General features: G+C 44.9%; 1 protein-coding gene across 10 annotated transcripts in view; it reads left to right on the forward strand.

Moving 5' to 3' along the window:
• The window catches only part of PROM1 (prominin 1), a 144,116-nt gene that overhangs the window by 71,763 nt on the left and 60,018 nt on the right, over positions 1–12,335 (forward strand). For all 10 annotated transcript variants that reach the window (XM_074349990.1, XM_074349988.1, XM_074349991.1 and 7 more), the window contains exon 3: positions 8,644–8,699. In XM_074349990.1, the coding sequence (XP_074206091.1) occupies positions 8,644–8,699 (56 nt within the window). The remainder of the gene's footprint in view (positions 1–8,643; positions 8,700–12,335) is intronic.

Genomic DNA, 12,335 nt, shown 5'->3' on the forward strand with positions numbered 1-12,335 from the left:
TTATTCACAAAACACTGGAAGAGTGTACTTTGTCTGGACCACACACTTGTTGGGACAAAACTGGGCTTATCCAGATCTTGAATATTTGGTTATTCCTTTCCCAGTCATTATTGGGCAGCATCTAAATTTTTGCAGATTTTGCAGATTTCAGCCTTACTTCTTTTCCCTTTTTTTTTTTTTTTGTTTAAATAACAAATACTAGATGCTGAAATACAATAAAAATAGCTCCAGGTCACACCTACTGTAAAATCTGATTCACATGTATGGGAACTAAATTTTTAACTTGATAGTGTTACAAACTCAATTTTTTAATGATTTTTTTGGAGGGGGAGGGTTTGGAAAAAGTAGAAGGGTATGTCAATAAAAGTACTTTGTTTAAAAACTTTTTAATATTCTCTTAAAAATTCAAGTGTATTCCAAGTATACAGAGGAAAAAAAAAGTCCCCCTCCACTCACCTCCTGGTCCCACCTTCTGTCCCCGGTTGTGGGGAGGCCGTGCTCAACAGCTAAGCCTTCCTCTGTCATGTGGCAGAAAAAAATGGGGTGTAGTGGATTCACATTCTCACAGGAGTGTGTGTGCGATCACCTGGACCTTGGTGCCAACCAAAAGATGTAAGTCAAACTATTCCTTTTAAACATCCTCAAGTCAATGTTCCTCAAACAATCAAAAGATGATAGTGGAGCTACGCTTTCCAGGAATGTCTTAGGGGAGGAGATGAGCCAGACACCCTGGGACTCCACAAGCCCCTCCACCCTACCCCCCCCCCCCCCCCGATTTACCAGTGGTGGCGACACAGATGGCAGACCTGTCTCGGTCCCAGCGGCCCCCTCCCAGCCCCCGCCCATCATTAGGGAGCCCCTGGGCCCTGAGCCCTTATCCAACTTGCATCTTTGTCCGAGCTCCAGGAGACCCCAGAGGTCTCCCTTCTCCTGTGCAACCCGAGAGCCTGCTTCCTCTAGAGGAATTTGCAGTGATTGAAGGGCGGGCCTGCCCGTCGCAGGCTTGGCTGCTCGTCGCCTGACGATGAAATAGGATCCCCAGGCACAGACTGGTGTAAACATCTGGTCGGGGAAAGCTACAGGGGCCAGCCTGGTACCAGATGTTTTCCCAAGAACCGCTTCCTGTGCGCCGTTTTTCCGAGCTCTTTCCTTGAAGAGCAAGTCATTAATTCTAGTACAAGCTGATGTGTGCCAGTCCTGCCGGGTAGCCGCCCCAGTCAATTCAAGGACAACGGTGCAGTCCTGTGCTGACAGCTGAAATGAAGGGAAAACCGCACCAAGGGTGTTTGAACTGTGCTTTAAATCCAGGAAAGGGGGCTCACCCTCCAGAATACTGGATGATATAGTTGGAGGCAGGGGGAATATGTTTGATAAGTTCTAATAAACCCAGCTTGGCTTCCAAATGTCTGAAGCATCAATCCTTTTATTAAAAACCAAACTGAAGAGTTTAGTCACGTTGATGGAGGAGTTGAGCGGCAGAAGGTAGCGCTCCGTGAAACGGAAAGGTTCAGGACCTGCCGCCTGAAGTGGTTGCTAAAATGCATTATCACCCAGGTCCTGAAGTCAGACAGACTCAGCGCTGCCACTCCAGAAGGAGATACGGTGGCAACACAGATGGCAGACCCGTCTCGGTCCAAGACCTGAGGCAGTTGCATCGTCTGGGTCCCCAAATCCTCACCCACACCAGCCACAGGAAACTATGAGCCGAGAAGTGGGTCAGTCATGTTCATCCAAGCCTCAAAGGACAGTGGACACACTTGACCAAACCAGGCTGCTGGGAGATGGGCTCGCTAAGTACATTCTTCAGAGAAGCAACACTGACCTTGCAAGTGATAAACTCATTTAGTTCTGTCATTTTTGATGGAAATCTTTTCAAAAAGCATTTATCTGTCTGCCTTTTCGTTCAGCGCACACCAAACGTAAGTCAATTTTGGAGGTGGTTAAGGGCCATCATTTCAAGATTGGCGGTCCCCTGCCTTTGCGCTCGCTCGGCCCCAGTGGCTTGGCTGGAGGCTCCGCTGGTCGGGAGTTGCACTGACGATGGTGAGTCTTCCTGCTGGGTAACAGGGCGGCTCAGACAGCCTCTGCTGCAGCACCCCTCCGGGGCGTAATTATCCTATGGGGAACACAGCTGGCTTGTGCCAAGTCGTGGTTTGTCTTCTGTGTCTACAGTGGTACCTAGGGATTTAATGAAATGCTAATCTAGGTGTTGCTGTGAACGTATTTTGTAGATGTGGTTCACACCTACAGTAAGTTGACTGTCAGTGAGGGCGGTTACCCTCGATAATGTGGGTGGCCCTCATCTAATCAGCTGAAAGGTCTTCAGAGCAAAACTTGATTTCCACAGAAGAAATTCAGCCTCAGGACCGTAGCATCACTTCCTGCCTGAGTTTCCAGCCTGCCTGAGACCTCAGACTTAGTACCCATGGATCTTTTAAATCAGTCTCTCTCTTTCTCCCTGTTTCCCTCTCTCTCTCTTTCTCCTGCTGCCTCTGTCTCTTCCTCTATTTCTATCTCATCTCTTACACAGTTCTGTTTCTTCGGAGAACCTGATGTCTTAACATAGGCAGTTACTCCCAGCGTTTGGGGATGAGGGTGGGGAGCAGTGTGTAGTTGGATAAGAGTTTAGTTTAGCCCCTTCCCATTCCAGTCACTGAAGAATCAAATAAGCAAGATCTTCTCATTTTTCTTGAGGCAGAGTTTGTGGTCACCAAGTTCTTTCTCTGAAGTACCTATCTCTGTGTAGGTGGTGCCATCCTGTGAGCCCATCTGAGTCATTATCATCTACCCTAAGCGTGTGGTTTAGAGATGCGGTGGTGGGCACAGGTCTACCTCTAAATAAGCAAGGAGCTTCCTTTTACCTTGGGTTCTATCTTAACTCACATCCGTTCTAACCAGAGGACTCACACCCAAAAAAGGACCTCAGCTTTTCGTCAAATGCTGGTCAAATGCATGTGTATTTATTTGCTTTAAGTTAAAATAAAATGTCTAAGGCATGAGTCCCTTTTTATTTTTTCACCAGCCTATCAGCTGTTAGAGCTGATCACGTCTGCTACGCCGATGTAAGGTAGATTCAGACATTTTCTATGCAGTGAGTTGGCTCCTTAAACGTTTTTCCTGATAAAAAGTAAACTGAGTCAAATTATTCAAATAACCAGAGGTTTCCTAATTTCTTTGAATTAATGAGATTTTCCTGCCAAGAGAAGAAACCAGTCTCATTTTAGAAATTGGAATCAGGATGTTCTAAAGCATATAAACAAACCCTAGAAAACCTAGATGGATGAGAGAAGACAAGATTCAACTAACAGCAGTGGGGTACCTATGTCTGGAATCCAAGACCCTTTCCCCATGGGGCTCTAGGGAGAGGGCTGGGGGCCACATTCAAATCATGTAAATGTTAACATTTTCACCAACTACCTTTGCATCTTGGTTGAAATCTGCATCCTCCTCCAGAAAGAACAGTCTAGACCTAGAAGCTGGTGCTCACGACCAGCTTTACCAGCCATCCTGTGCACCTAACTCTTGGAGAGGGTACCACCATCTTACACCCATTTAGTCTTAACCCTTTGTCTGATGCCTGTTTCCCAGGATAAAACTGTTACCTGAGAGCATGTTACGTACATATGTTAGCAGTAGAGACGTGCTTGAATCTGTGGCTTGAACTGATTGGGAACACACGCTTTGTAGGTTAGGAGAATTCAGGCAGTAGTGAAGCTTTTGAAAGGCTTGTGGATCTGTGGATGACAGCTCAGGTTGTGCAGACCCGCGGATAAGAAGCAGGCAGGAAGAGTTTTTTCTTTTTAGTATTTTGTATCTTTTTTTAATTGTCTATAGTTGATTTACGATATTATATTAGTTTCATGTGTACAACACAGTGATTTAATACTTTTATAGCTTACACTCCATTTAAAGTTATTAAAATAATGGCTGTATTTCCCTGGGCTGTACAGTATATCACTGTTGCTTTTTTATTTTATACATAATAGTTTGTACCTCTTAATCCCCTACCTCTATCTTGCCCCTCCCCACTTCCCTTTCCCTGCTGGTAATCAGTAGTTTGTTTTCTATATCTGTGAGTCTCTTTCTATTTTGTTACATACATTTCTTTTATTTTTTAGATTCCACATAAAAGTGGCAACTTAGAGTATTTGTCTTTCTCTGTCTGATTTATTCCACTAAACATAATACGTTCTAGGTCCATCCACATTCTCGCAAATGGCAGAAATTCATTCCTTTTTATGGCTGAGTAAAATTCCTTTATATAGATTGCATATGTATATAAATATAAATATATATATATATTTGTGGTGTATATATATATATATATATACACACCACATAGGAAGAGGGTTTATTTGAGGTATACTGCATTGCATTTTGTAGTGATTTTTCTGGGTTCAAATACCATTTCATGCATTCTTTTGTGAATACAGAAATTCCGATTTTTGAATGAAGATGTCTTTTGAATCCTGGTTTACCTTAGTGCTAATTCTCAGTCTCCTATATTATGTGTATGTTACACCTGCTCCTGAGAAAAATGGGTTAGTTTTTATTTGGCCAAATCTGGCAGGTGAGGCTATTGTTAGAGGATGCTTGCAGTGGGAAAATGTTGGGGGTCTTAATTGGCTAAGGCTTTTTTAGTTAGGGCAAGTGACACCGTCTGCTATAGCAAACAAGCCCAAATTTCAGTGAAAAATGCTTCTCTCTCACAGCTCCATCCAGTGGAGAAGTGATGGAGTGGGGGGGGGGCAGGGCATTCTACTTAATGGTTCCGCCATCCTGTTGGGCTTTGTGTTTCTCTACTGGCTCCTCCAGTGGGTGATGCGTAGATGGATAAAGAGGGTACATGAGGTTTTAGAGGAGGTTTTAGGCGCCAGGTGTGGAAGTGGTGGGATATATGTCTGCCCACATTCCAGTGGCCAGAACTCAAGGCTCAGGGCCCCACCTAACTTCAGGAGGGCTGACCGAGGAGAGCAAGGTGACACATGGTTCTGCTGGGTGCTCAATCGGGCCACAAGCTGAAGGACAGGAGAGGGCAGAGCAGTGAAGGTGGTGGGGTACAAGGGTGATGGTGAAGGATGCCAACCTTCACATGTTAGTGTCTTACAAACCAACCATGCCCTGAACACTTCTCTCAGGGCGAAATGCCTCTCGCTCTTCCGCACCCCACATCATGCTAGCACAGCCAAGACATTACCATTTTTCAGACTGTCCAGGTTGGTGTTTTACCTGGACTTGTCAGGCATTCCACTTGGTCTGCCTGCCTGGATCCCATCCCCACAGGAATTTGTCCTGATGGGGACAGTTGTCAAATTGATTTTTAGGAGGCTGTGGAAAGTCTTTTGTGCCTGGAAAGAAACACTTAGAGTTGTGTTTTAAGTCATATTTAATTTACTAAAGTTATACATTTACAACCCTAGTGTTTGTAGGACTTTAAATTGAATTTGGATATCATTTTTATTTACTTATAAAACTCATAGCTTTAGCAAAAACGTGAATAATCTCTTTCACTTCGACCAGTGTTGATTTCATGCACAAATTGGCAGATTAAGTCGCTCTCTGTACAGAGACCCCCACACCATGTGAGTTTAAGATGGTGCCACTGGGGGTCAATGAGGGATGCTGTGGGTGTCTCCAAGGGGGGCACGTAACACTATTTATGCTCTTAGTTAATCACGTTTCCAAGTAAACACTTTAATTCCCCGAGAGGGCTGACTCTGCTCCAGGGCTGTGTGTGTGTATGTGTGTAATTTTTATTAGTAAGAATTCTGAATACAATAGCAAATTTAACCTGACATTTAGGAAAAAAAAGTGATTCATCCTATAAGGTTTGTTCATAAAGAAAAACCTATTCTGTGCATTTTATTCTGCAGTTTTAATGCTTACACCACAATGCTTCTAAGTCTATAACTTAATTTTAGGCTTAATGTTAATAATCCTACATTATTGCATCTGGTCAAAGAGACTAGAAACCCTCAGGTAGAAATGAAAATAACCTGAATATAAAACTTGACTGATAAGCTTTAAAAAAAAGCGTTTTAAAACAATACAGCTTAAAATTAGAATACTTCTGGTAGATAAATTTAGCAGCTATGAACAAAATTAACATTTCATAATATTTTATCAAGAACTACATTACAGTAATATTGTTTTACATATAGGAGAATGATTTGCCTATTTATATCAAATATAAAAATCTCTTTGTCAAAAAAATTTTTAATAGTTTAGCACTTTGGGGAGATATTGTTCCCAAAAAAATGGCAGGAACAGAATTTAGAAGATGAAAGGTGGGGTATATTTTTTAAATCAGAGACCTAACTGATAAGTCTTGTCAAATAGATCCTATGAGCAAAATCTTTCCAAGAGCCCTTCAGTTTGTCACAAATCTGATACATCAACTTCCAAGACAGATGCAAAGGACTGGGCTGCAGCAGAATGAATGTGACACTTGTGAACCACCGAGAGTGGGGGGCAAAATGGGACACCAGTCCTTCCACAGGCTTTCTGAGATGGACTGTAATTGATTCCAAGTTCTCCCCTGCGATGAACCTATTAAAACTGCGATAGAATCTCCGGGAGTGAGGTCCTGTGGGTTCCCAGATGACGTGTGAGCAGCAGCATGTTAATGCCAGGACTTTTCAAGGAAAGATGCTTGGGTTTTGTGTTCTACAGGCATCCCTGATGTTCACTCACCCTGATTAAAAGCCGCTTAGTCAGAGATACACAGGGAAGCCAAGGAAAAAAACGATGTGTGGTGCTGAGCATTGAGGGCTGCTCATTGTGTGTTCCTGTGCCTGGGCACGCTGGGAAGGAGAGGGGGATAAGGAAACAGAGGCCCTGGGGCTTTGGGGAAATGGCATTGCTCCAGGGTGAGCTGGAGCACTTGAACTGTAGCTGGTCTGATCTGAGATGCGCTGAAGGGCATCTACACGGGCTCCTGAACACTTAGTAGCAAAGTAAGACTGTAAAATAGCTTGGTAATATTTATATTGATTGCATGTTGAAATAATACTATTTTGCATATATTTGGAGTTAAGTAAAACATGTTAAAATTAATTTTAAATTAACTAATCACCTTTTTAAATGTGGCTACTAGGAAATTTGAAACTACTTATACAACTTGCAGTATATTTCTGTAAAACAGTGTTGTTCTGGACTGCAGGAAGGGAGACCACCTCTGCTCCACAGTCTTGGGGTGGGTTTTTGGCCAGCATGGCCAGGATCAGCGTTGGCAGGATGTCAGGGGCAGCTGGCAGCCAATGGACAGGGAGCAGCCACCAATGAGTGTTGTCACTAGGTGTAGCTAAGACCGTGCCTGGGACACTCAGGACCACGAGAATCCCAGAAGGACTTGGGAGGGGCCGGGGGTCCTCAAGCAAACTGATGGGAGCATCTGTTTGATATGGAGGAATGTCACTGTTTCACAGAGGTTGCCAATGGTGCATAATCCATGTTCTCCCGTGTTGGCTCACCTCCAGAGAGCTCTATAGAACAACACCTGTTACGTGTGTGCAACTGACGAAAGCAAAGAGACTGGTTCACCATTGGAGGACACTCGTGGGGCTAGGCAGCCTCAGGCTCCTTCCTGCCCTTGGGTTGCCCCTGAGGAGCCTTCAAGAAACTCTAGGGTTCCCACGGTACCTACCAGCTTGAAAATCCCTATTCCTGCAGCACGTCCTTTACAGATGTGTTCCACGTATTTGCTCTGTGCAGGTGGGAAGCTGTGTTCCAGAAGGCCCATAAGAAAGCTTGTTTTGTTTACTGGCCAGTAAATCTGAACGTCTCTGCTTTATAAAAGGGTTCACCGTGGGCTTTCCGCCCCCCTCCCACAGTAGAACACTTTGGAAGTGATCATACAGGATACAGTCATAGCATCCCAGAACCTCATTCCTGGGGCAGGAGACAGTGTGCAGTGTGCGAGGGGCCCGCAGCAGGGGAACAAAGACCTGTGCCTGGGTCTGGCCTCAAATCCACAAATCACTGCTTTTAGACAAGTCACCCTCCCTATCTGGGCATCACTGTGCCATGGCATTACTAGATGGGTGAATCAGGATACGAGGTAGCTCCTGACCTACTGAGAATTTTAAAACTCCCCAAATAAACATGCATAGAGAAGTCCAATTTTGCTTAGCATCGCAGGGTTTTCAGTGCACTGCTTGGAGATGGGAAGGGAGAGACAGCTCATGTTAAGAACTCTTGGGTTAAGTTATTGTAAGATTCCTTTCCTTTCTAAAATATCATGTAAATGTGGAATTATTAAAGAATAAATTAAGCTTGTGGTTCTAAATTATTAAGAATTAGTGATTTCAATGTAACATTTTATCAGCGAGTATTAATGAGGAGTTATGTGGTTTGCTGGTTCATACTGAGGTGTGTTGTGAGAAACTGAAAACTTAAAAATAGCAACCCTCCAGTTCTGCCATTGGCAAAATAGTAGGTCAAAAATATTTGTCCTCCATTCATTTGCTTCTAGCTAGAACCTCATTAGCTCAATTATTCACCTACATTAAGAAATAGGAATAAAGTTATAAGTATTATATGAAGGTGCAATCGTTTGTGAACATACATAGGCCTTTATTTTCTAAATATGCATTTTACATTTTTATTGAAAAAGTGATTTTGTTTTGTGGCTTTTCTTCCCAGATATTATAAGAAAAATTCTACAGAAGAAATTTGACTTCTCAAAGGACTATGATAAGGTAATTTTTATTGATGTATTTGTTATAAAAAATAAGGATGAGCAAAATTTTGACTCACTTGAAAGTAAATCTTTAAACAACCTGTTATTTAAGAATTTAGTAACCTTTCTGGCTGAGTTTTATGGACTGTGGAAACGCCTTATAAATACTATTTGAACTGCAGCAAAAATTTCGAAAGTTAACACTTGCAGAAACATTCATCTTTCAAGCTGTATGTTGTTGAGAAACTAAAATTTCCTTAAAGGAAGTCTTAATGCTACTTTTTTAGCTAAGGAGAGAATACTCCGTGACTGCATGAATTGTTCGACCATCCCTAGAAACAGGGATGTGTACTTGTAACATATGCATGTGTATTTGTAGGGGGAAAATAATTAATTCCGACCAGAAGCTCTTCTGCAAGGAGGTCACTTTGCGACTTGTAAAAAAGATAAGCAGGGCTGGAGCGAGTGGGGAGGTGGCTTTCCAGGCAGTGGGGACCACGGGAGCAGAGGACGAGGTGTGAGAGGAGGAAGCCCATGGGCCAAACCGATGGATGAGCTGGGGCCAGTTCAGGGGAGGGCCTTGAAGGCCTCGCTCAGATAAGTGTGCAGTATTTGCAGAAAGTATCCAGGTACCTTGCATGTCTCTACTTAATACCAAGGTGCTGCTAATTCACTCCGTTTGCTTCTAGGATTAACTTAACAGAAGAATGTGTTCTTTCGATTCTGGCTGATGATGAGTGTAGATTGCCAGGGAAACAAACAGATGAATGTTTGTTGCATTGAAGGTTAGGATAATAAAAAAAAAAGTTGAATCTGTTTGTCAAGCTCTTAGTCCTACAGGGTCAGACACCTTGTTCCTCCTCTCCTGGTATGAAGGTGTCATCAAGACAACAGTAAAAGTACCAGTGGACATCCTTTAATGGCCAGCACAACAAATGTGAATGACAGTGTCCCCAGTGGATGTGAAGGCAGTGCGTCCACCAGGAGGGCTGGTGAAGTCTTTTCCAGAGGTGGTAACAACGGCTGTGTATCCTCAGTTTGCAATATAATGATATTCAAGAGAAAGTAAATGTAGAAGCCAAAGAGGAAAGCCTCGTCCCTAAGCCATTTACACACATCAAAGAGGATGAGCCAGTCGCTCCCTGGTGCCAACAACTGTTCTTAGTACCGTGGAAAGCAGCTTCATTCTTGAATGCCACTGGCTTCATTTATATCTTCCAAGCATGTTTGTCCTTCTCTCTGGGCAGAATAAAATGATTGTAGCTTTTATATTTATATTAAAAATTAGCATGCCATTAGCAGTCCAGCCTGAATGCCAGTTAGTTCTGCCAAAAAATGGGTGGGGCAGGAGGCTGTGCTTTTTCTGTGTCCAAGCCTTGGAGGACCAGGTCCTTAGACCCTGAGGCAACTCTGAGCAGCCTGTCCAGCATGAGCTCGAGTTGGCTGCCACTGTCCATGGCAGGATTCTTAGTTGGACCAGTCCTTTGTGGTTGGCTTGGTATTAGACCTGGAGTTCCTGTAAAATCGGGGACCCCCCCCAGTTCCTGATTTCCTTTCCTTCTTAGGATAGTGGATAAAAACTTTTGGGGTGGAGGTGAAGTGAGGAAAGGAGACAGAACTGGACCCACGTGAATGAACTGAATCCTACCTTAGATGTGGAATAGGGTCACATTTTCCTGATAGCTAAGGAAGAGGGACTTGGTTAAGCAGAGGCACCGAAGAAGCCAGGTCCCCTTGGGAGGGGAGCTTTCTGATTGGTGTTAGTCAGATAAATGCTGGGTACATTGAGTCTGTGTCCCCCAAAGCGGACCCAGAGTCAGGGATTCCAGGGCAAGTCATTTATGCGGGAGGTGCTGGGAGCACTGGTTGGGAGGTGGGAGGTGACCCAGGGGAGGAAGGGTCACTATAGAGGATGTGCCATTCCACCACCTGCCCCAGGGGGCGACAGAGCTCATCCTGTGGAGGAGATGCAAGACACCCTGTAGGACACCAGCCTCCGGATTAGCCCAAGGGAGGGTCAGAGAGCTGAGGTATCTATACTCCAAGACCCAAGAGGCACTGGTTAAGGGCTGCTGGGGGTGGGGGACAGTGCTAATCCCTCTGACCCCTGACCTCCCACGGCTCCTGAAGATGCCTTCGAGCACAGATGGCAGCAGTAGGAAGTCTGAGGAGGCACACTGGCATGGTTAAGGCTGGGGAACATGGGTGGACACCAACAGCATCTCCTATACTGGCCGGTGCCCACTGGCTCTAATACGTGCAGTGGGACAGGTGAGATCTGTCCAGGTGAGTGGCCGTCGGGGGTCCCCTCAGCTGTCCTTGTTCTGAGCTCAGTCTCACCTCCTGGTGAGCCTTGGGGGGCCGAGGAGCCTGGGCTGAGAGTCAGCGATCCTCTGCCGGGCGCTCTTTTTATGAGCTTTCCTCATGAGGAAGTTAGGAAGCAGTCAGCCGTACAGACCTCTTGTTCCAAGGGGTGGGCCTGACTTTGGAAGGGAAATGGGACTCCTTTTCCCAGACCCACCTGCTTCCTCCACTTCAGCTGAGTGTGAGAAGTAGTACTTCAGGATTCTGGGCCTCTTCTACTCCCATTTTCTCTCTTTTGTGTAATGTATTCATTTAATCAGTATTAAGGGAGTACTCACTGGAGGCCATGCATGGTAGGGGTGCAGATGTGTGGAAGGATGGTCTTTATCCAAGAATCTGCGGCTGGTGAAAGGAGGCAGTGGGGTAAGACATGTAGATGCGTGGATGTCATGGGCTGAACTGTGCCCAAAACGCGTATGTTGACGTCCTAATCCTCTGTACCTCAGAATGGGATTGCATTTAGAGATGAGGTCTTTAGAGGAGTAATGAAGTTAAAATGGGGTCATTAATCCACTCTGACTGGGATCCTTACAAGAAGAGGCAATTAGGACACACACACAGAGAAAAGAGCATCTGAAGACATAGGAAGCAGATGGCCACCTGCAAGCCAAGGGGAGAGGTCTTAGAAACTAACCCGGTCAACGCCTTGATCTTAGACTTTCCGGCCTCCAGGACTGTGAGAAAATAAACTTCTGTTGTTTAAGCCACCAAGTGAGTGGTACTTGTTACGGCAGCCCTAGACGACTGACACAGTAGAGCCGGGGGGCAGCCCAGAGAGAGATACACATCATATAAGAAGTTCTGATAAAGGCTGCTTTGCCCAACCTCACTCGTGCTGCAAGTCATGGGGTAGGGATTCGGCACGTAGTAAATGGCAGGCCATCGTTCCAGGTGGAGCTTCGTCGGGGGCAGGCACAGGGCTTGGGACACAGCCCCGCTGCTTTTTCCAGGTGGGTTCGCCATGTTTGGAACTCACCCTACACGTTTGTGAAAGACACATGCCTTGGTTCCTTGTTTCCTGCCCTCCTAGAGGGTAAGCTGCTTTAAGTGTGTAAGTAAGTGTGTAAGAACACACTCTCCTCCCCCCAGTAAGGGAGGTATCTTTTGGGATCTCAGAAAGCATTGAGACAGGAAGCAGTACGAGATAGTCCCTGACCGCGTCATTGTCTGAGGCTCCCGGGAGTTTAGGGCTGAAGATGATGCTGACGTGCGTTATTATTACTATTATTATTACTGATTGAGCTTTACTCCGGCAGACACTTCCACCTAATATATGTTAAATAGTACATGC

This window comes from Camelus bactrianus, chromosome 2 (genome assembly GCF_048773025.1).
Source record: "Camelus bactrianus isolate YW-2024 breed Bactrian camel chromosome 2, ASM4877302v1, whole genome shotgun sequence".
In the NCBI taxonomy this organism is placed as follows: domain Eukaryota; kingdom Metazoa; phylum Chordata; class Mammalia; order Artiodactyla; family Camelidae; genus Camelus; species Camelus bactrianus.